Raw genomic sequence first — 25,173 nt, forward strand, 5'->3', positions numbered from 1 at the left:
ACTCATTCTCAGTGTGTGACCCTGAGAGGGTTAAACAGATGTCAGAGTCATTCTTTGACTCAACTGTGGGATTCAAAATACAGAAGTGGAAGACCATATTGAATATATGGTTCCTCACAACCGTGGTACTTATATTTATTTATGCCTAATTTCTTCATAGCTAGATCTGTATGATGTATGAAGTGGCATGACTACTTTTATTAGTGTCTGGCCATTTCTCCGTGCTTTAATTACTTAATTAGAGGGAGACATCGAGGGTGAATGAGAGATTTCTGCTCTTTTTTCTCAAAATGTTTGATATCTTGGGGAGTCCATCTTCAAACAGCAGCAGTAAAACCAATGTAAAGTCTTCTCCTATGCAGAAAGTTTCTCTTATTTTCTCTTATTCAAGGCATTGCAGATTGACAGTGATGTTACTTGAGCCAGGAACTAGGACAGAATGTTAAATGTTCCTCTTCCATGTTTAGGCACATGTTTCTTTTCACTGGTTGCTCAAAAAAAATTTTTTTTTGGAGGTGTAGGTATCTGCTGGTGAAAATGCCTGGGGTATTTTCTCCTCCTAGTTATTCTGTGGGAAAGGACATTGAGGTCCAACACAACATATTGGTGTCCCTTCTGCCTTGACCTTAGTAATTCCTGAGAGGAATCTGATAGAACTGTCTGTCTAGTTTGGCACTGGAACAAGGGGTTTAAGAAGAACTTCACCATTTAGGTAAGATGCTGACCAGCTGGTACATTTGCATTAATGTTATTAATAGGCCTATGCTATTATTACTGGTGTTACGGGGGGCTTATTTGGTAACAGTATTCATTCAGTGATGTAAAGACATGCCACAGAACAGGAGACAGAACAACCAGCTGAGGTCTGTGGATTTAACCGTGTTCCAAGTGTTATATTGTGCCTTGTCCAGTCACTGGTGTTTGGATCAAATAGACTTTGTTAACTTTGCCACTTGTCTGCTTAATTTGGTTTGCTGGGGTTTTTTCCAGGGGGATTGTTTATTTTCTTTGTTTCACCCATAAAATTTTCATTGAGAAACTGATGAAGAACTGCTAGGAAGATAAAAAAACCACTACATTGTTTTTTTTTCTGGCAGAGATCTTGGCTCTTGGCTACCTTGGCTTCTTGCTGAGGATACCAATACAAGTTATTCTGGCAAATAGTTTAGTTCTTCCTATTGCTAATAACCTCTTGTCTAGGAGAGAGGCTGTGCTGTTTGCACAGCTTAGCTTGTCAGGTGACTGACTTTCCCCTGGAGTAACTGTGCTTTTTGAGCCTTTATACATATATTTACCATTTTAGCCCTTTCCACCTCCTGTAATCATATGCAGAACCTCACCTATTCTGGAGGTACTTCTTAGTAATTGTCTCCTGTGGGATATGGAGACCTCTGTGACACAACAGTGCACAAGCCAGGGAGCTGCAGGCTTGCAGCAATCCAAGGAAAGGCGGCTCTGGGGTTTATTTTCCGGAGAGCCAAGTGCCTCTTTTTGTTCTAACAAGATATGAGTCATAGCAGGGACATGGCTGTGAATATTTATCGCTTTCACTGGGATGTGCAGAGCAGAAGGAATTTCAGTAGGGAAAAAGGACATGAAGTGATTTGTTAGAAGTCCGTTATTTGCTAGGGAATTTGTACTGGTGTTATCTGGGATAGTTATGTACACTAGTGACAAGAACCATGCTGTTCCCCCTTTTTTTAAAATTTTTAAGAACAGAAAGTGACCACTTGGGAACTTGCTGTATTTATAAAGTATTTAACAAGCAACTAACTGATAATGACAAGTTCAACACAAGTCATTGTGCTGCAGTTTTATGTTTTTCTGTGTGTACATGGTTTGGCTGGTTGCCTAATCAGAATGTTGGACTCAGACTTTTTTGGTGAACATTTAGAGATGGTAAAGTATCTGTTACCTGTCTAGATACAGGAGTCTAGAAGCAACCTTTTTTTTATCTTCTGATCCAACCCTTAGCCCAAGCAAAAGAGAGAGAAGGCGCTTTGAGGATTTTCCCCCAGGAGTCCTGACAAATGTTGCATAATCACAACCTGCCACAGTGCTGCTATTCCAGACCTCTTTCTTCTTCAGTAGTTGACCATTATAACAAACCTTATACAAAGAGCCAACATTGTGCAATTTAGCTCTTGCTAAAGTGATGTACCTACAGCCATATCCTTCCTGAGGTGGCTGCCAGTTGCTTGGGATGCTCAGCCTTTACAAACCACACTGAGAAGAATTACACTGTGAAGAATAAACAAGTGTATTGTCTGACTGCCCCCATCTCTGCCTCTGACCCATTTAGCCACATAACCATAAAGATGAGACAAACAGATGACACTGAGTTTTAATATTGCTCTTTAGGAATTTTATTTCTTAAGCACATTATTTTCATTCTTTGGACTCAGTTTTCACTAGGTGTTTATATATGTCAGAGGACTAGCGAATGTTTTTCTCATTTTTTCAGATTCTTTTCCATGTTGTTTTGATTTGAACCTTTAGAAACAGGTACTTTTTTATTGATTCAACTTAGCAGTATTAATATAGAGTGTATGGTCAAATGGTTGTATTGACATTTGTTATGGCCCAACCATGCATATGCCAGAATTCAGTACAAATACTGCTTTATATTTAGTATAAACCCCACTATCTTTTTCCCATATAAATCCTCATTTGATCCATTCTTTAACTTAAAATGTCAATCAATTCCAGGCTATTTGGTAGTATTGTTCCAGTTTATAGATGGGGGTAGAGTAGCTTTATTTTAATAGCATTCTGCACCAACTAAATGAGGGACTGTTCATAAGCAGAATTATTTTGTTGCATGAATCATACATACAAAATTAAATCACATTTTTGAACTAGTGTCCGTTCCCATAATAATACAGTGTGATGTATTTTGGTCCTCTTCCTTCTGTTCATGGTTCTCAGCAATTTTCAGTGCATTTCAGTCTTCACTTTCCCTTGCTAATTTTCTTTATTTTCTCCCTTCTAATGAGGACATTTGTGCACTCTTACCCTCTTCCTCCCAAGAGTCTATAGCCAACCCTCCCAGAGCCTGACTTGGTAAAAACTGGGTCTGGACAGACTGCAACTCAGACTCTGCTGACTGTGCTGGGTACATCTTTTGTACAGAAAGGGCTCTGAGATGAGCAGTTTGGGTGAGGAGGATGATCTTCTGCATGCTCACATTCAGGCAGATAAATCCCAAGCCTGGTATTAAAAAAATACCTGTGTGTCCCTTGGACAGCTGCTGTATTGGATGCCCAACATACTTAGACTGCAAAGCAGCAGGTTATTTAAGGTCTCTTATTTCTGCAGTCCATTAAGCAATCTTGTTAAGCTCTGGTTTAAGGAAGATAAGCACAAATATATTAAAGATAAATTGAGTCATAAACTTTATTGCTCAGTCTTGTTCATGATCTAAACTATAAGAGGATGCCAGCTTTCACTTGAATTATACCACACAAGGAATCCACTCTGAGGAGGAAGGACCGTAGCTGATGAGAAAGTGTCATTGTCATGTCTTGATGCCTGAAGTTAAAAGTAGTCAAAATTGTAATGGGAACTTAATAGGAAGGTAATAGCATCATATACCATGCTGCTCATAGTAGTAAAATTTAATGCTGTATTACTGAAACATGAAGGTGGTGGTGGGAAACAGAGGTGCAAAAATAATGCAGAATATATGAAACAGGATATTGGGAGTTAATTTTGAAATATATCACCTTGATGCTAAGCATGAGTTTAGAAAAAAATCACCACACTGAACCTGAGAAATTATGAGGAAAGGAGTGAAGACTGAAACATCTGGCATAATTTTTGCCACTGGGAGTGCAATACAACATTATGCCCAGATTTCTGTGTCATGGATGCATCTGGTTTCCTCTGCTTCGAAAAAATACAGTGAAACTAGAGGATGATGATAGAGAGAACATCTTCCTGTGTAATAGGAGGCTAAAGTAAGCTTCCTTAATTTTGGAAAAAGGATAGTTGAGAGAACTGCGAAAGTTATGTTGAATTTTGTTGATAAAGCAAACACTTTGCTGAAAATACAAGAATTCAAAGAAAAGAGAACTTAAAAATAAGGAAAAACATTTTCATACATTATGTAAATAAATGGTGGAGCTCCTTGTCTCCTGAAGCTGTAAAAGTATAAACTGACTGTGGGTGCATTCAATCCCTTCACCCTGGTCATTGATAAAGATACTAAAAAGGAATGGTCCCAGTACTGGGCCTGGGGAACACCACTTTCAGCTGGCCACCACTCTTTGGGCTCAGCCATCCAGTTTTTCACCCTGTGAGCAATGCACCTTTTCAAGCTGTGGGCAGCCAGATACTTCCTTGTTCTCCAGCATCACTTGAACTCCTGCATTTCATGATATTTGCTCATCATAATTTGTGTGTCTGTAAGAGGATCTGTGTTATTTTAGCCCGAGGTAAACATGTTCAGCAATCTGGTTTTAGAGGGTGTGTTTCCTTAGCTAGAATTAAGACAAAATTTCTTGCAAATGTTTAGATATTACTGAGTTATAATAAATTCCTAGTAGATAATTATACTTGCTCTCTTTTCAAGCCAGCCTTCATTTTCTCTTTTAATGCTATTGTTAATTGTGTACTGAGATATTGTTTGTCTTTTCAGAACAGCAGAATAAAAGGATTTACCAAAGTCTTCTGAAAATCTGCACAGTGCAGAAATATTCAAACCTTCTAAATAATTTATTGAGAGCACCGCCAACAATATGAAATTTTCATGTATGGGTATCAAACAGGCAACCTCACATAAACTTGAAAGGCATGAAAAATAAGGTTAGGCTTCAAAACGGGGGTCAATATTCTCAGGCTTAGAGTGATAAAAGGGTAATCACAATAACGTTTAATCTGTTTTTAAGAAAAAAATTATGTTGGCGCTTTTTCATAGAAGCATGACAGGATTTGGCTTCAAAACTGAGTAAGGAGAATGGTGGTTGCTGAATAAGGACACAAAACAGTTCCAACATAGACCAGTAACCAGGTTTTTTTCATGCCCTCACCTGGCTGGTGAGGTCTGGGAATGATCATCATCTCTTCCCATCTTCTCCTGGGACTTTGAATAAGAGAAATAATATACTACCACTGACAAAGTACATTTCAAAATCATTTGAGTATAGCCATCATGTAAATACTGTTAAAGCATATTTTAATGGCTTTGTTATGATGATAGCTCTCATGTTTACAATATTTTATTGCCTGGAGGTGCCTTTCAATAAATAATACGATTGGGCGTGTGTTTCTTAAGCTAAAACTATAGATAATTGTCCTCTTCAATCATTACAGGAAATGGTATTTTGATGATTATTCTTGTTCTGGCTATGGCACACAATTTAATTCAGTAGTTAAATTTTTAGAGACCTAGCTGATGTATGTTTTAGTGAAACACATTTTGTTGCATATGAGTTACTGCTTAAACTCCATTAAGACTATTCAGGCCTCTGAATTATCAAATGGAATGACAGACATTTGCTGATACCCTTTGGAGTGTTTTGGTACAGCAAGGGTTTGCTAAGTTGCTAAGCATTAGTGATATGTTTGGCATAACACAAGAAAGAATATAAAGATAGTCATTGTCTCTGATGTCCTCGGGTGAGCTCTGGGTTCTGGGATGCTTAATTCCTGCTCAGCTCCCTCTGATGTGGGCAATAGTTAGGCATTTAAATAGAAATTGGATAATTAAATTACTCTGTGTGAATGGCTCTTGGTGGGAATAATCTCAGTTTAGCCATCTTCAGTGTTGACATCTACAGCTGAGCTTTACAGTCTGGGCTTCCTTTAGAGTCAGTGAGGAGAATCAGACATTTCTGGAGTGTGATTCATCTGGTCTGTTTTAAACATCAACATTAGGGTGAGATTTACAGCCTAAATGGGGTGACATAAATAGATGTGATGTTCTCTGGAGATTTATATAGCAGTAGCACATATTCACTGGGCCACTGACTGAAACATCCATCTTCTCCTTGCAAGAAGGCTGCCCCAAAAGGAAGAGAGGACGTGCCTCTCTCTGTGCCAGCTGGCATTCTCTTTTTCCCATACAAAATGCAATGCCTGCAGCTAGGGGACAGTGGCTGGGGCCACACAGGTGCTAGAGTTTCAAATATTTTAAAACAATATTTTATTGGGAAATTCAGATTTGAATCGTCTTAGCTAGGTGAGAGCCTTAATTGCCCATCTGTTGGTTATAAACTGGCAGCTGTGACAGCAGCCAGTCTTACCTCTCTTCTGACAGGTCTCTGGGCTGTGCCAGCGTTTTTGGTGCTGCCAGCTGGAACAAAGCACCTCTGCTCAATGTGGCCAAGTTTCTGGTGGCTTTGAATATGGTCAGAAATATATTTAAATTAGGAATTTTGATACATAGGAAGTCAGACTCTTGGGTTTCACATTGGAACTCTGTTCATAGGTTTAACCATGGGACTCTTCACTTTTAGTGAGATGGGAGCTTTGAAACATCTTGGACCAACTCCTAATAGTTTAGGAATATGAAAATAAATACTTTTTATATTGCTGCTGATGTCATTGTCATTGTCTCGTTATCAACTTTCAGAAATATAAGTCATGTCTCTGCAAATAGTTCTTTCACAAGGCTGATGGCTACTCTTTGCATCAATGAAAAATGATGTCTCTGGGTTCAAGTTACAGACATCTAGCCACACATCTGCAATCTATTTTCAGTTCTCTGTTGCTCATTACCAGTTTAGGAAAGGATTTGAAAAGCTATAAAGACACAGAGATTTGATGGAGCATGGGGCAGAGGAACTGAAACTATACGGTAACACAAAGCAAGGCCAGATCAGATTTTTAGTTGTCTAGTACAAAGTTCAAAACTTGTTCATTTTTACTCCCTTCCATCCGAGAGTTAACTGCTAACTGGAATTACTGGTGAGGGCATCACAGATTAGAGACAGTGCTGTTCTGTACAAGAACTTCAAGAAAAGCCCACTGGTGTGTTATTGTGAATTAAGTTCTTTGGTTGTGGGCTTCAGAAAACCAATACCTAAGTGAGAATTCTTGCAGTTGTAAGACTGCACGTCTGTTTACTTAACCATGCTGAAATGTCTTTTTTCTGCTTTCTTCCACCTACTTGGGGAAAATCAAAACAAGTATGAGTAAGAATCCTGTGGATTTTCTGCTTTTGTTGCTGAATGATGTGTAGACCTGTGATTCATACTGTTCTTGCATGTCTGTCTGGTGCTCATATTTGAAATAGCTGTATAATTATGAATTTCTCGATTTTGTTTTCTTTTGAAAGCAGAGTATGTCTGTGAGCCATAAAAATTAGTTTGATGTCAACATGCATTTCACTAGTTTTTTAAAAATTTCTTTTTCAGTAATAAGGTTCTGAGAGCAATTCAGTGTATATACTTTCTGGATTCTTGTAACACATTCGTCAGCACACTATTTGGAAAGCATACCTGTAAAACTCTACCTGAATATTTATAGATTTCTAATCACTGTGGTGTCTTAACAGTTGCCTTTAAATAAGGCATCAGGGTTTATTCTCTTCTTACTAGCAATTTGATCTGTACTAGACATTTCAGGATTGGTCTGGTATTTTAAGGGTTTGGACTTGGTATTATCAGTGCCCTGAGAGCACTACATGCCTGGATGGGTCACTTGTCTTTGGCATTGCATGAGGGTGGCAGAAGGGTTCTGTTGCCTAAATTAAGGGAACAAACTTGGGAAGGGACAAAGAGCATCTTCCCTGTGCTGAGGAGACAGAGGGGAAACATAGCAGCCTACAACTTCCTCACGAGGGGCAGCACAGGGGCAGGCACTGATCTCTTCTTTGTGGTGACCAGGGACAGGACCTGCAGAAATGGCCTGAAGTTGTATTGGGGTTGGGGGGAGGGCAGGTGGCTGGCTAATAGGAAAAAGTTTTTCACCAAAGTGGGTGGTTGGGTACTGGAACAGGATCCCCAGGGCAGTGGTCACAGGCTCCAAGGCTGACAGAGTTCAAGAAGTGTTTGGACAGTGCTCTCAGCACAGGGTGTGACTCCTGGGGATGGTGCTGTGCAGAGCCAGGAGCTGGGATTTGATGGTTCTTGCGGGTCCCTTTCAATCCAGCATACTCTGTGAATGTGGTGTTGACAGTCTAGGCTGCAGTGATGTTAGTCTCCACTGCTTTTTGCAGGATACTGCAGCACTGTGGAGGGACATAGGCCTCTCTAAACAGTGCCACTGCACACCTGACTTGCAGAGGCTGGTATATTTTTTTAGGAATGAAGAAAAAAAAAAAAAACAAAAACAAAACAACCCAAAAGCATTATTCGGTGTAAATAATTAATTTCCTAAGAGGATGGTTTCCAGCCATGACTCAGGTGTGTGATGATGCAATATTGCAGTGTTATAAGAAACTGGCTTTGACCTTGAGAAGAACCTCAAAAAGTTCCTGTCAATGCCTTGATGCAAGAAAGCCTTATTTCAGGAAGTCCACTGTCTGTGGTAATTCCATTTTACATACCAGAATCTTTTTCTGTTTTCTCTATGGTATACAGGAGTGCAGTTTTATACTGTGGCTCTCTTGACTCACTTAAGAGGAGTGTGGGGCATCAAACATCTTTGCCTTTTTCAATTCCTTCTTGTGCTCTGTGATTATCATCAACAGCAGCTGCAGACTGGAATTTCTGTATCTTTCAGCCGTCTTAGTGACATTCAGCTAGTGCTGAAGAACAGCCAAAATAAGTAAGACCTGTCAGTGGCAGCTGTCTCCTGAGATGATCCTCTTCCTCCACCTGGCACTTTTTGTACTTTTACAGTTTAGATGCATTGGCTGTATTTTGAGTATTTTGAATATCAGTCAAAATACAGCCTTTTTGGAGAGTAGATCAGTCCCTCGAGAGAACGTAAGGCAAATTTTATGCAATTACTTACACTGGTTAATAGATTTCTATAATAGTATGCAGCATGTGTGGCACACAGCGCTGGAAAACAGTGAAAATTATGTTTATAATAACATTAATTTCTTAAAAATATTTCACTGTGACTACAGTTCAAACCCCATTTTGTCTTTCCTGTTATGCTGCTACCTCCACCTGTGGTATAATTTCAGCAGCATCTTTGCCAGCCTTCTTCTTCCTGACCCGTTTCCTCCTGGAGACATGTCAGCTCCTGGCATTGCCAGAGGCTCTGCTCATCCTTGTCCCACGGGAAGCACCAGGGCTCTCACAGAAACTTGTTGTGCAAAATGAAAGGCTTCTCCAGAAAAGGCTGCTGCATCCCCTGCCTTCTCAAGGAAATAACACCAAAGCTTCCTAGAGATGGTGGCCTGGGCAGGATGAGGCCAGCCTGTGCTCCTGCCAAACCAGCCTTGTGCTGAGTGTGCAGGAGCTTCCCCGTGATTTTTTGGTGGAAAATTCAACGGAGGGCCTCATGATTCTCAGAACCACATTTTGTGACCAGAAAATTCCTTGTACAGAAAGGACGGTAGGGCAAAGCGGCACCAAAGGATACTTCCATGGTGTTTCTGAGTCCCAATATGATTTCTTTTCCATGGAGCCATTTCCTAGGCTTTTACGAAATAAACTGGAGTTATTCACTTATCCATGGGTTCCTATCCACGTGTTTTGTGGACGGGAATGTTTCATATCCATCATGCAAACACTGTTCACTTGATTTAGAAGGTGGACTAAGACTACACAGTGCACTGCTTTTGTGGCTGCTCACCAGCATGTGGGGCTGACCCACGTTTTGCTGTTGGGTTTTACACCTGGTCTCTCTTCCCTTTTACAGTGTGAGTCCCTCATAATGAACCTTTGGTTTCCAGGCTACAGGTGCAGATCCCATCTGCTTCTCTTCACCTTTTCTTGGCTACTTTCTCCAGCTCTGGTCCCCTCACCCTCATCGCTCCCCATTTTTTCTCCAAAAAATTCCCTATTCCCTGTACTGGTTCCAGTCATCACCTCTTCCATCCTAGTTCACTTTTGCTCTCCAGTCTACTCTTCTGTCTCCTAAGTTTAAGATATTGGTGATGGTATTGGTCAGACTTTCTGAACAACTTTGTTTTTGCACATTTTGCACATTTCCCAGCGTTTTGAGAAGTGGGGTGTTGATGAATTGATGTCTTCTCACAGAAGGCTTAGACTTCTGATAAAGATCCCTCTCTTTCCCCTTTCTCTCCAACAAGCAGATGTGACTTCTTACTTTAAAACACTGAGAAGCTTTCTAGATCAAAACATCAACAGAAATGGTATCTCCACAAAGCTCTGCTCCAGCAAAGCAGTATAGCTGGATGGAAATATTTTTCATGGGACTTTTTTCAACGAGCTTTTATTAGTCAGAGAGTGCTCTAACAGTACTGAGGACAGAATCTGTAGAAATATTTAGATACTAAAAATGAAAATGTCTCTGTTGAGCATATGTGAATATCTGTTTTCTTTTAATGTATATATATATTTAAAATATAATTTGTCCAGACTTGGAGGATCACTCACACATCAGAGCAGAAGAGTTTATGAAAGCAAAGGACAGTGGAATTTTTTTCATCCAGGGCAACATATTCTCATCTAACCTCATCTCAGAAATTAAATGTTTTACTGAAATTCCTTCTTCCTTAAATAATTAAATCAGTCTGAGGGAGACACCATGAAAAAAAAAAAAAACAACCAAAAACAAAAAAAAACAAACAACCCATGTAGTTCAAGGGGGTAAAAATTAGCAAATATCTCAGGAACTGAAAACAGAAGGAAGTGTTGAGCAACACTTGAAATAGTTACCACCTTTGCCTCTAAAACTGGCAGTGTGATATGGCCTGATCAGTAGGTTGTTCCAAAATGCAGCCCTCTTGCATTTCTTGGGAAGATGCTCTCAGTCCCTCCTGCTGGACTATTTCAAAGAATTGAGGGTTTCCTGCCTAAATCTGCACTTTGGGTGGTGTGCTCCCAGCCCTGGTGTGGGGGGTGAGGCAGGATCCCTGCCTGTCCCTGTCCCTGTCCCCGCCTGTCCCTGTGCCTGTCCCTATCCCTGTGCTGTGTCTGTCCCTACCTGTGCCTGTCCCTGTGCCTGTCCCTATCCCTGTCTGTCCCTGTGCCTGTGCCTGTGCCTGTCCCTGTCCCTATCCCTGCCTGTCCCTGTCCCTGTCCCTGTCCCTGTCCCTGTCCCTGTCCCTGTCCCTGTGCTGTGCCTGTCCCTATCCCTATCCCTATCCCTATCCCTATCCCTATCCCTATCCCTATCCCTATCCCTATCCCTATCCCTATCCCTATCCCTATCCCTATCCCTATCCCTATCCCTGCCTGTGCCTGTCCCTGTGCCTGTGCCTGTCTCTGTCCCTGTCCCTGTCCCAGTGCAGCAGTGGGAGGGATGGCACAGGAGTTACTCTCTGTGGGGTGGCAGGGTCCAGCACACAGCCCCCTACCCTGGGGACACTCAGTCCCCAGTGCTTCACTCACCAAATTCTCCTCCCAAAGAAGGGTTTGTGGAGGATGGAGCAGTTCCTGCTTGGGCTTGTGGATGACACCTGCAGCTGTGTTGTCCCTTGGCTGCCATGGGGCAGCACTGGGGCAGTGCCGGAGCCCCCCTGCCTGCCCAGCCCTGGCTGCTCTCTGTCCTTCCAGATGTGCTCCAAAGTCCCAGTGGGTCATGGCACTGGTCCTTGCTTCTGTAGTGCCAGATATTTGACATCAGGTATATATATGGCATGAGCCAGTGTAAAGGCACAAAGCCTGGTGGAGGGAAAATTCTTGGTTTTTGGAGGAGGAATTTAGGACCCCACAGTAACAAGCCCTAGCCCTTATATAAAATCACAGTCCTATTGCTGGGCTGTGCATTAGCACAGCTTTCCTGTTCTCGGTCATTATCACTTGGCATAATGTGTGTTTTCTTTCATTTTATGGGAATTTGATGTATTTCACCGGTGGGTAGGAAAAAAAAAACCGTCACTGAGAATGTCGTGATTAATTTTTTTCTCTTGAAGAACTATGGAATGATTCTGAAATGTATGACACGTGTGTAATAACAGCTTTGTGCTCTGTTTTTAAAAAATGTGCTAGAGGCCTTGTGCAGTTTCCCAGAGGCTTAATGAGGGAGCCGTACTGTGTTGGAAATTTTTCAACAATAAAAATGGACCTATTACATGCTTATGTAAAATGAGGGTTGACAATCACACAAATATGTCCAAAGTCAAATACAGGCACTGTGAAATATCACTTCTTTCCAACAGAGAAACTGGTCACCTGTTCACAGTAGGCTTTTACATTATATCCTATCCAGTAAAGAATAAGATGCTTCCCCACAGGGAAACAAAATGGCAGGAAAGTGCTTGCCCAGTGCTCTTCTATCAGTGCTTTGCACTGACTCTTTTGCCAAGTCTTCAAAAATAACACATAGGCATACTTTTCAACATATGTTTTGCCTCTTTGTTGGTTTAAAGGCATAAAGGGAAGGAAAGGTCATGCATTATTCACCACTTCATCATCAAATGCAGAAAAAAAATCATTGTTTGCGTGTTTGATTTTACTCTCCTTAATACATCTTTTATTTTTTAAAAAATCTAGAGTCTTTTGCTGTTCTTTTAACATCTATTGGAAGTAGCCTGTTCTCAAAAACAGAACATATGGCTCTGAACCTGCATCTGAATTCAGGGAAGTGTCTATTGCAAAACACTGAAATTTGGAGTCATGGGAGCAGAAAAGATGGATTCAGGGCTTATTCCTTGTAGTACTGAATAATCAAAGAGAAGAGGATAATTAAATACAAAATGTGGAAGAATAAATTAAACATGGTAAATACTACTCCTCTGCTCAAAGTAAATTAATCTACTGTCAACATTTTTATGTTTTTTAAAATATTAAACACTAATTTTAGGCCAAAAGTGTACCACAGAGGAAACACTGACTATTAGGACTTAAGAAATCCATCCCTTTCTCTGTTGAATGTGTATCACCAATGAATGTCCTAACAGTCACCTCAGAGTACCTTGCTCCAGTTTCCTGGCCAGCCACCGGCTCATGATGTCCCCAGCAAAAGAGGGAAATATAGGGAGGTAGAATGTGACTTAGGGAGTGATCAGAGTTTATCAGCAATCCCTGACAAGCACTGATCTCTCTAAGCTAAGGGAATTGAAGCAGAATGAGCATGGTACCTGAGGTCTGGATGCATCTTCAGTGTATGAGGCTACAAGTCATAAGACTCTTCTTCAGCAGAGAGAACTTCTTGTTGTTTTATTGATCTTCATCTGGTGGGTGACCTCCCAGCCCTCTGATTTGTCGAGGTCTCTCTGCAGGGCCTCTCTTCCTTTGAGGGAGTCAACAGCTCCTCCCTGTTCTGTATCCTCTCTGGACTCGCTCAGTATCCCTTCCAGCCCTGTGCCCAAATTGTTTATGAAGAAGTGGAAGAGCACAGGATGGAGCCCTGTGGAACCCCACCAGTGACAGGTCCCCACTCTGATGTCACCCCACTCACTGTCACCCTTTGTGCCCAGCCTGTGAGTTAATGATGTGTTTATCCAGCTGTGTGCTGGATAGCCTGTCCAGAAGGATCCTGTGAGAGACAGTATCAAAAACTTTGCTGAAATCCAGAAAGGGTACATCAGCTGGCTTCCCTTGTGGGTTACCTTGTCAAACACACCAAAGTAAAAATAGGAAAATTAGGTGTGTACAAGAATTGAATAAATATTGCAACTGTCAATTCTAACAAAGAATGCATAGATTCCAGTATTACTTTTAGTTGCTATTTGGATGTTTTCTGCTATTACTTAAGAATCTCTTAAAATGCATTCCTGAGCTATTTAAATACACACAATCTGTAATGAATCAGATGCTCATATAACTTTAATGCATAATACTATAATAAGCATGATAACTGTAAATTGACACTCTATTTAGATCCAGAAAGAACAGTACCATAATCCTGGTTATTTCATTGCTTTTACTACAGTTTAATGTCTGGACAATTACTTACAAGCCACATATTCCAGTGAATTATTTTCTAACTCACTGTGCATTTCATGAATACCATAGTTGATGCTTCTGGCAAAGGCAACTTCCCAAGCACCAACTGAAAGTAGAAGCAGCATAAATACTGGGGGAATTCAGATGGATTCACTGGACTGTATGATGGGATCTCATTCAAGAGCCTGCTCAAAGAACATATAGAGGGTCTTAAGCATAATATTTACACAAATTTTATTTCTCTCATTTCAGTGACTATTTCGACAAGTACCTTCTTTGATGGCTTACTGGTAACTGGGCTCTACACATCTACCAGTGTTCAGGCTTCCCAGAGTGTTGGTGGTTCCAGCGCTTTTGGATTTGGTAAGTCCAGTGTAATTTACCTTCTGCAATCCAGGGTAATGAGTACTCGATTGTACAGAGGACATCAGTAGCAACACAATTACTGGAACAGGTTAATTTACCCTGAGTCATCAATAATACATGGAAGTCAGTGGGAGTCAATGAGACAAGGCAATGGCAGCCTTTAGGCAGATTTTATTGCTTCTAGTACCACCTTCACCTTTGCTCAGCCCTGGAATTAGTATGCTGAATAATATAAATTTTAAGAGATAAGAGCCTCAGCAGATAAATTGTTTTAAGCAGCCATTTCTAAATTGTGTGACATTTTGTATAAACTGAAGCATTTAGCCCAAAGCATCTAAGTGTTTCTTGGGCTGAAAACCTTTTTCCTTTAAGCTTATGTCAACCTACTTTTCCATTCAGTTAATAGCATCTTCCTTAAAACCAGAGTGCTGGTCAAGATATTTTATACAACCATATATTTACCATGTCCAAAAAGCAGAAGTGTAGCAAAAGGGATACGATAGGCTTTGCAAAATTATGGTGTATTTCAGGTTCTGCTGTAGCCCTCAGCAGTAGCAGCTGTGCTAAGGACAAACATTTTTGAAATAATCCTTTCCAAATTTATGCAAGTAATTGACAGCTATACCTTCTGCAGTTTGTTATTTGGTAGCATTTCTTATATCCTTACAAATAATAGTAAGAATTGCATTCGTCAAGTTGGAGGAACTCACTGAGCCTAACAATCAATCCGTGGTGAAGGTACAAAAACAGGTACCAGTCGTATGGGACACCAGCTGCACTGCACTTGCACTAGCATGTTTAAATGCTAATTTGTCTGCTCGGGCCAGAATTCAGTATTTTCTTCATAATAACCTCTCATGGTACTTACTTGTATAAAGCATGTAGAACATGAGTGGTCTGGGCATTTGAGTGTCATCCAGCAGGCATACATTTGCTTGTAAATGAAAGAATGTAATGTAAATAGCACATTATTGAAAGCTGTACTGAGGGATAATTTGAGAAGGGCTTTGCTTCTATGGATAACACCATGGTTCAGCCTCAGATTTTTTGCTCAGCCTTTCAAAGGGAAAAGCATGGCTGGCACAAGTATTTCATGCTGTGGAAAAGGCACTGAAAAATTCTTTTTTTTTTCTGGAAGAATTTGTACTGCTGTTACTCCCTTCCCACTGTACTGTTTACAGGATGAATAGAATCTGATGGTGTAAGCAAGGCAGAAAGGACTTATCAATGTGAAATTTTTGGGGTGATCAAGTCACTGGCAAGCTATTACCTTGCTGTAAAATAAGTGTTTGTATCATTGAGAGATCATGGCAAACTCACTGGGCAAAGTATACAGGTCATATTTAATTACAGCTAAGTATTTAAGAAAAGAAAGAAAGCAAAATTTTAAGAACCTAAATACTTCTGTGCATTTTCAAAGAATGTCTGTATTTTTCCCTAAATGTGTATCTTCTTTTGTAGAATAAGGCTGTTCCAGTTGATGTTTTATTGAGACAGATGTTAAAGCAACATGTGATGTACAACATAAAAAACAATGTGGCCTTTTTTAACTTGCCAAAGGTTATTCTCTACTCTTGATGTGTTACTTTGACCATTCTGTCACTGTAAGATAATCAACAATTAAACTGATGGCATGTGTGTTCTGTATGCAAAAGAAGCTCCAAGCCTACAGGCTGGAAAAATGCAAAAAGCCATAATGATGCAAAAGCCAAAATGATGCAAAAACAGTCATGCAGAGTTGGAGTTACTTTATTTTGCTCATCAACACAAATTCTGAAGTACCATGCCTGGAAAGCACATCTGATGCTCTGTCTTGAGCATGCTCCATCTATGCTAGAGAAAAAGTGCTGCCATCTCTGCATTTTTAATTTAACCTTCTGTGGGTAAACTGTAGGGTGAGTTGTGTTACAATGTTAGCTAAAAAATATTTTAAATAAGAGTCTCAGTTTGCTGTTTTTCTTTGTTATTTCCTAAGCTTGTATATATGTTGGAAAAAGAAAACAAAACAATCAGAATGTTTCATAACAGATGATGCTCTTCTGCCATGTCTTTGAAGTCACAGTGAAAAATAAACAGTGAAGGAAAAATGGCAATGGTTTTCAAATGCAATTTTATATGAATGCTCAATCTATGATGTACTGATGGCTCCCAGGACTATGAGCTACATAAACCTTTCCTATCTCTACTTTGCAGTGTGAGATGAGAAAGCTGGCCTCTTCCAAAAAGCATTTAACATGTAAATGATGCGCTTTTAAAAATTGATAGTTTTAAAAAGTAACAATATTTTAAAATCTACCATTTTCAGTAGAAAAATAGAACAGTCTCCACAGTATTTAATATGCTGTTTAGTAAAATAGTAGGTGGGAGTGACTTGTTTTGCTTTCTGAAGAAAACATAAAGCTCTTTCTTCAGAAACCCTGGATCCATCTGTTGTGTCATCATTTCCAATCAGCTAAGAAGCAGTTTCTCCTTTGAGGCAAGTGATTGTGATATTCAGGTTTAGCTTGCTGGAAATTATGATGTTTTTTAATGTTGAGGACTAGTCAGGTTCAGAGACCTCAATTCAAAGATTTATGTGGTTTATCATAGATTAGATGGGGGGTGGGGAAAGCTGGGCCTTTAAAATCTGAAGATAGTAATATTCTGAAATTGGGTTGATAGTGGCTGCTTATGGTGAAGGGAAGAATATTTCTTCTGCCTTGCAATATTACCATTGAAATACTCTTGTCTGTCTCACAGGAGGTCACATTAGATTATCATAATGTTCCAGACTGCCCAACAATTTGAAGTTTCCCTAACATACATGTATGTCTCTTCTGTGCTGTGAGCTACTGTGTTGTGACTACAATTATCTTTCACCAGTTTAGGAAGTTACTTGATGGAGATACAATCACTGTCAGTTATAACAGTTAACTATGTCAAGAAGCTTTGAAGAAAAAAAAAAAAGAAATATTTTAATTTTTAGGGTTATGTTTTCTTTCTTCTTCAATACATATTGTGTAGGCAAAGAAATAGGTCCTGGTTTCTCCTGTGGGATTTCACTGGCATGAAGCATGTTGAAATTTTTATTTGGGAAATCTTCTAACAATTTCTTGGGGAGAAATGTGTGAGTTTTTTGGTATAAAAGTTAATAGTGGTTTTGTCCCAGGCTGAATCATCATTTTCTGAGTTCAGATTAAGGCAAAACTAAAATTGTAAAGTTAGAATTAGAACTAGGATAAAACGTAAATGTGTCAAAACTTCACTAAACCAAGCTGGGAGGATTCTTTAGCAAAAAAAAAAAAAAAAAAAGTTATATAAAAGTAGCTTTTAATAAGCTTTCTACTTTTTCTTTCTTCATTAGACGCCCTGATGCAACAGATACTCTCAGTTACATCTCTTCAGTGCCATTTCCACTCTCCTTTCCTGATCAATGTGGTGTGGTGGAAATGTTCCCACATCTTTCAGCATTGATGGCTGATGGGCAATCCCACTCTTTGTCTCCTCCTTTCACATGCCACCCTGGTAGCCCTCAGTTAATTCATACCCTGTCTCTGGAGACACATTTTGGACTTCTGTGGGATCTCTTTATCCATCAGTACTTTTTCTTTCTTCCACCTTTGTCTATGAAGCTTCTTTTTGGCGTTTGGCCTTTTTTGACGACTTGGGTCATCTGGCTGTGCTCTGGGGTTTATCAGCCCACCAAGACCAATCTCCCATACAGTCATTTAGGGGCTCTCACTACTTGGCTTAGTCCAAATATAAAAAAGGAAAGTGGGAGGCAGGAGTACTAAAATATATATATATATATATTAGAAAGCTACAAATGTGGCGGTGGGTCTGATGGGAACGATTGCTTGCAAACGAGAGTAAGGATAGATGGTGCGGTGGGTGATAGGGGAGCCACTCTGTAGCTTGGCAGAAGCCCAGAAATACTGCATGGCTCCTCCAAAGCTGTGTGCTCTGGGGAGCAGGGTATCATTCCTACAATTCCAGGAGCAGATTAGAGCCTAATCCCTCAGCAGCGATAAGGAGCGCCTGAGCCGAGGACCCGAACGCGTCTCATTACGCGGGATGAGATCCTGCTGACAGGCTGGCTGAGCAGGCACATGTGCTGGGATGTGCACATCAAAGCCTGCTTTGACCTGCCACTCACACTGCACCTCCACGCTCTTCCCCAGGCTTTCTGGCTCTCTGGTAGCTTTTCAGTGATAAATGCATGACAAATTATATCCAAGTTTGGTGTAATTAGTTTCTTATAAACTACAGTGGGAAATATGAGCCTTTCTAGCTAAGACCCCCAAAACCCTAATTTTATGTAAAATTATAATGACTACACTGATGTGTACCTTTTTGTAAATGTTAACATTTTAAGAAGTCATTTCATTATAATATTTATATATGCATTAACCTTCCAACCTAAATTGCCAAGCTCTTGGAAGTCTGTAGGTTCTATTGTAGTAGAGACGCCAAGTTCTGATTACACTGGAAAGTGTTGTCATAGGCCTAATTGGATAACAGAAATTTTTTGTTTATATTCTCTGTAGGTTTACACAACTTGTAATTTGCAGTCTTTTAAAACAGATAACTCTATCCTACTTTGAGGTCATAAACTCCTCAAGAAATTTAGGTTTTGTTTAATTGTGTGGGCTACTTTATAAGAAACTAGGAGGGTGATATTACCTGGAAACATTTTAGTGCCTGTACTTGCATCTTGAGAAAGCAAAAAAACAGAAGATGGAAGATGATATTACAGCCTTTTTTCTTTTGCAATTCTTTGTTTCTATACTGGGAAGATGATCATACATATTTTAAGTAATATGTTGACTCTGGAATCTAAAAAAATGAATAGTTACAAATATTTGAAATATGGTGAATAATACACTTCCTAGAGGAAATCCTGGAAAGAGCAATCACCAGATATAATACAATAACACTTAAATTATCTTATACTCTTTGCTTTTTGCTATTCTATTGCCTTTCGACAGGATTAAGGCAGCTCTCACATAATCCTTCACTGGGTATTTTAGTTACAAATGTGATTGCAGAGCCAACCAAAACCCCCTCTCAGTTTATAGAGGAAGGATCATTTTGATCTGGATCTGTATGGGTTGGGAGCTGGGGAAAAGAGTGGTTTCCAGGTCCTGTATGTCCTTTGACTGTGGAGAGTCTTAGGGCAGAGCTGCTGTAGGTGATGCCACCTGACGCTGGTTTCATCTGCAGAGGAAGAAGCAAAGAGGATGCCTGGGTGGCTGAGAGACACCCCCAGTGTCATCTCCAAGGGGGGACCACAGACAGTGCACCCCAGCTCTGTCAGTGCATGGGTCTGGGCCATGCACTGGAGCCATCCAAGGCTCCTCCTGGTCCTGGATGGGGTTTGTGATTTTGAGCTGTCCGAGGCTTGGTGTTGGCATCAGTTTATATTCAAACACTGATGCTTCTGGGACAATGTTTTGCTTTCAGACTTTGACATATAAAGAAAAATATCCCCCACTAACACTGTGAGATGGAAAAAGGCCAACTGTTGCATTTTCTTGTTAAGTGAGCCTATAAAATTGCCCCCCCGCCCGCTCAGTCTGCCTCTCTGTGCTCGCTCACAGCTCTAAAAAGTAAGGAATAGTCAGTAAATGACAGCTCTTAAAAAAAGTTTTCAGCTATGTACAGGCTACTGATCTTGAAGTGCAGTTTTGTAACTTACAGAAATTGCTGCAGATCCCTGGTTTATTTTGTGACAAGCCAAATGGGCTCCAGGACCCTCCCTTCACACCAGAGATATTTGCCAGAAACCAAACAGATGGTAAACTAGGAAGAAATGACCCTCGGCATTCTCATTAGAACAGTTGGGGAAATTTTAATAAGCCCCCGTTTGCCTTGTGCTGTATCTAATACCCTTTGAACTGCCACTTTTTTTTCCCCTTTTTTTTTTCTTTGTTACAAGTCAACTACTGCCATGTATATTTTAATAGGGATTATCAAATACAATTTGCCCAGAAGATGTAACAGCCCTCCGCTGCTAATTAGCAAAGTTTAAATAGTCACTGAGTTCTGGAATAATTGGAAAGAAACAGTGATTTTCCTGCCAATGTATAATTACCAATTAACAGGAAGATAAAATATCTGTATAGCAGTCATATCTTGAAGAATTTGTTAACAGTCAATTAAATAGTTGATGCCAAACTGACATCGGTCAAGAAAGTTTACATTTGAGTTTTAAGATACTTCCACCTACAAATGATATGTAAGGAAACCATAATGATGACAAAACTTTGAAAGCCTCTGTGTCATGATGTTTAATTACTACTTAATTCTCTTCGTGACCAAAAGTTGACCATTTCTGCAAGCCATTGACTGTCATATGTGCCTTGTGGAAGGGGGTTAAGCTTTATTAATACAGCATATACTCATTATCATGGCATAGGCAGTAATTACCCGTCCTTGCCTGGCAAGGAACTGTCCCCAAGTATTTTAACTGCTGAGGAAGAAAATTCCCCACATAGAATTGGATAAGGCAGACCCCAATGCCCCAAGGTTGAAGGAACAAGCTAACTGGAGAGAGAAAACACTTGAATTGGCCTAGTTTTACTCTAGTTCCACCCAGTCCAGTCACCCTGAACATATTCATCCTTTTCTGCAACTGCTCTTGGACTTGTCAGGTTTGTCTTAACTCCAGCCATGGCATCAGCAGCAGCTCTTGCACATAAAAATCCAATTTTGCCTAATCTGTTGAGAAGCTCTGAGTTAGTCTACAATTTATTTCAAGTATCTTTGTAGCATTTTGAAGATGACATTAAAATACTCCAAGCTTTTAACTTTTTAAATATACCTGTAGCTCCTGCTAGCATTTGTGTGGCGAAGGCTGAAAAGGAGAATGAGCCTCCTTAGAGGTGTGGCACATGTAACATGTATTGGTGAGCTCTGAATAGTGGGTGCAGGTGAGTGTTTAATTCTACAGGCAACACTTCAGGCTTTGCAGATGAGCTTGGGGTGATGACTGCACTGGAGGAACAGAGGAGCATTTTCCATGTGCCAGTGCTTATAAAGAGGCCCCTGGAGTTTTAAAACTAGAAAATGCCTTCAGAAATACTTTTACACAGCCAAACCCAGAGTGCTAATTGAAGTGTTGGGGCCAATTCTGGTCCAATTTAGCAAGTACATTTATTCAGTAGTGATGTTTTTTTCAGGCCTTATATAAATCCATTTTTTTCCCCCCGCGTAACCAAAAAATGGTGTGGGGAAAAGCTAGAGAATAATTGAATTTTAATGTGAATTTTTCAATTGCATTCTAATTTTTTATAAAGTGCGTGTAGTAAAAAAACTGATGTAAAAGTTTATGATCTCATCAGTGTTTTTACTATACCTCATACCTCTGAGAATATTCCTGATTTCAATAAGGTAAGGATTTAATTCAAAATATATTAAGACATTAAATATTCATTGTGACAGGTTAGTTTATTATTAATTTTTATTTTTATTTATACGAATATTTATTGAAAGTAATTTGAAACACTTTTTGAACTGTGAAAATTGTAGCTCCTTTTAATAATGGAAAATAATATATAAATAGGTACACCCCTCCCCCCATTTATTCCTCACTCTCTTTTTTTCTTCCTGATTTCAGTTCAACCAGTGCTTTTTGAGTGCTGTTAACAAACGTATTCCAAATTTTCATATTTTGTAAACAAGCTGATGCCCATTGGAAAGGGATCTGGGGTTGGTGGTCCACAGTCAGCTGACTATGATCAGTGTGTGCCCTGGTGGCCAGGATGGCCAGTGGCATCCTGGCTTGTATCTGCAATAGCGTGGCCGGCAGGACCAGGGCACTGATTGTCCTGCTGCAAGCAGCACTGGTGAGACCACACCTCAAATCCTGTGTTCAATTTTGGGCCCCTCGCTACAAGGAGGACGTTGAGGTGCTGGAGTGAGTCCAGAGAAGGGAAATGGAGCTGGGAAAGGTCTGGATCACAGGTCTGATGAGGAGCAGCTGAAGGAGCTGGGGGTGTTCAGCCTGGAGAAAAGGAGGCTCAGAGGTGACCTTGTGGCACTCTACAGGTGCCTGGGAGGAGGATGTGGTGAGGTGGGAGCCACTCTCTTCTCCCAGGCAACAACGAACTGGAAAAGGAGAAAGGGCTTCAAGTTGCACCAGGGGGATGTTTAGGCTGGGTATTAGGAACAATTTCTTCACTGAAAGGGTAGTTAAGCATTGAAAAAGTCTCCCTAGGAAAGTGGTGGAATTACTATCCCTGGAGGTGTTCAAAAAATATTAGATGTGTCACTTTGTGATATGGTTTGGTGGGCATGTTTGTATTTAGTTAAAAGTTGGGCTTTATTTTGGAGATGTTTTCTAACCTTAATGATTTCATGGTTCTAAATCTTGCCTTATAATCCATCTTCTCTGCTTTTTTTAATGGGTAAAGCGCTGTTGTTTGCTGTTGACTAGAGAAATGTCAATGTATGATTCAGTTCTCTTTTATAACTGTTCTATTTTCTTAGCAATAACATTTGTCCTATTTGTTCACCAGCTAGACTGTGTTCTCTAAAGCAAGGACTTTCTTCTTTATTATTCTCTTCAGACATGCTGGCACAATCCAACCCAATCTTTACTGCTCATGACTGTTATTATAATATAGATAATAGTGCAGAAAAGTCAAGGAAAAATGAATTAAGCCTTCATTGATTGCAATAACAATAACAAAATACAAATTTCCTCTCCAAAAGATGCTGTCACTTTGGTTTGAGAGCTACATTGAGCAAGACTGATAGGCTGGAATGTCATGGTAACTTGTGGTAGCAGAGGAATATCTTTAATAAAATAGGGGGTACGGGCCTTCATCTAGAAATTTCGGACTATCTTAAAATTGTGGTGTGTGTGTGCGTGTGTGTGTGTGTGCCTCAAGAATGGATCAAGCAATGGTTCCTATGGCTGCATGATCTCACTGCCAGTGTGCCTGCCTTCATCACTTCTTGTCCAGAGCCTGGTTCTGTGATGCTCACTGTGTTAATAGAATCACAGAATCACCACATTGGAAGAGAGCTCCAAGATCATCAAGTCCAAGCCATGCCCTAACACCTCACCTGAACCATGGCACCAAGTGCCACATCCAGTCTTTGATTAAGCACATCCAGGGATGGTGACTCCACCAGCTCTCCACGCAGACCATTCCAGTACTTTATCACTCTTTTCATAAAAAACTTTTTCCTAATATCCAATGTAATTTTCCCTTGACACAACTTGAGACTGTGTCTTCTTGTTCTGTTGTTTGCTGCCTGGTGAAAGACACCAACCCCACCTGACTACAAATACCTTTGTTGTGCTATGACAGTCAATCAGAACCCCTTCTCCTGACTTTCTGTTTTTCCCAGGCCTGTTATTTTCCTTGCATTTTGTGGTCGTCAGGATGTGATAGCATATTCAAGCAAAACTTCCTGAGCTCTTGGACTTCATCAATTACAATGCATTGAAGCCTCTTGCAAATGTGAAATGGTATTGGAAATTGTTTTTGTCATAATTTTGAAAACAAGTTTGTAAACTAATTTCTGGCATATTATGACAAACAAATGTCATCAGGCTGCTTCCCCCATATCTGCCAATTTGCCACATTTTGGAGTTGATTATATGTGGTGAAAAATCACAATTACAAGAAAATTACAAGAAAATGGAGCCCTCTGTTAAATCCTGATCATCACCTGTCCTACGAGCTGAATTCACTGTTTGCTTGTCTCTTGTCAGTGTTGTGACTGATGATCATTTGTGTGTTTTCAGAGATGGTTCACAAGAAAAATCTGCTCCAAATCCGCTAAAAGGAATATCCCAATTTTCAAGAATATACCAGTGAAAGGCAACTGCTGTTTGTAGGGAGTGATTGGTGGGGTTGCATCATTGTCGGGTGCTAAAATACATGAGCTAGAGAAGGAGGTTCCCAGGTTCATGCTGGCAGTGGGAGCAGGACCAGCCCCTGGCTCTCCTGTGGCACAGGAGGGAAGGGCAGATGTCCCCCCGTGCTGCTCCAGCTCAGCTATTGCTGGCACTGTTGGCAGGTGGAGAGAAGGGATCCTGCCTTCGCATGGGCAAGGTCGTTCTCACAGCTCGTGCCACAACTAAAAGGGGTGTTTGCTGATTACTGAGCTTAGAAAATATGAGGTTAGTTTGAAGTGAAATTATATAAAGTATCAAAAATGCACTTGCTTGTAAGTGAGCATCACCTTACTAGGAGCCTGTCAGTCCAGTCATTATTGCTATAAAATCCCAAGGAAGAAAAATTGCAGACTTTCATATGAAGTCCTTACTCTTTGGAGCAGGGTTGTTCTGCAGTTCTGCCCTGTTGGATTTTATCTGTGAATGAAGTCGTAATTCCAGGGTGGTCATGTCAGTCTGGGCGTGGCTTTGCACATGACTTTATAAAGTTCTTGAAAGAGAGGGAGAAAAAAAGATGGTTTTCAATTTCTTTAAAAAAATACCTGTCTAATACTTTAATAGTTCATCTGCTGCTTGAGTTTCATTGTTTACAGTAATGTATCAGACCCAGTGTCATTTGACTTTTGGTTCTGAAAAGGAAGAAAATATGTCTTTTAGGTCAAAACTATAACTTCAAGATATTGAAAGCCTTAAGAAAGGCTTATTTAAATTTATCAAATGAGACATTCTACTGTACTTCTTGCCTCATTTCAACCCTTAGGAAAAACAATGCAATTATTAAAATTGGTGCAGTTTGTAACCAAAGGAGTTGTATCTTTATAAGGCATAGCTTGAGCTGTTTGAGTGCTTGAAGGAAAACAACCTTTAGAAGAAATCCTGTAGATACACAGGTAGTCAATGCAGGAAAGATACCTTGAAGCTGTGTGAGAAAGTTGGACTTTTTTTCCAGATAGCATCAAATTAAATAGCTGAATGTTGAAAGATCTTGTGGTGTTTTGG

The 25,173-nt window shown here is 40.2% G+C and overlaps 1 protein-coding gene across 1 annotated transcript in view; it reads left to right on the forward strand.

Annotated features, from left to right (window-relative positions):
* Positions 1 to 25,173, forward strand: part of RELN (reelin) — a 274,215-nt gene that overhangs the window by 30,862 nt on the left and 218,180 nt on the right. Inside the window, exon 2 of the mRNA XM_062490818.1 lies at positions 14,169 to 14,279. Within this exon, the coding sequence (XP_062346802.1) occupies positions 14,169 to 14,279 (111 nt within the window). The remainder of the gene's footprint in view (positions 1 to 14,168; positions 14,280 to 25,173) is intronic.

This window comes from Cinclus cinclus, chromosome 4, assembly GCF_963662255.1.
Source record: "Cinclus cinclus chromosome 4, bCinCin1.1, whole genome shotgun sequence".
NCBI lineage: Eukaryota > Metazoa > Chordata > Aves > Passeriformes > Cinclidae > Cinclus > Cinclus cinclus.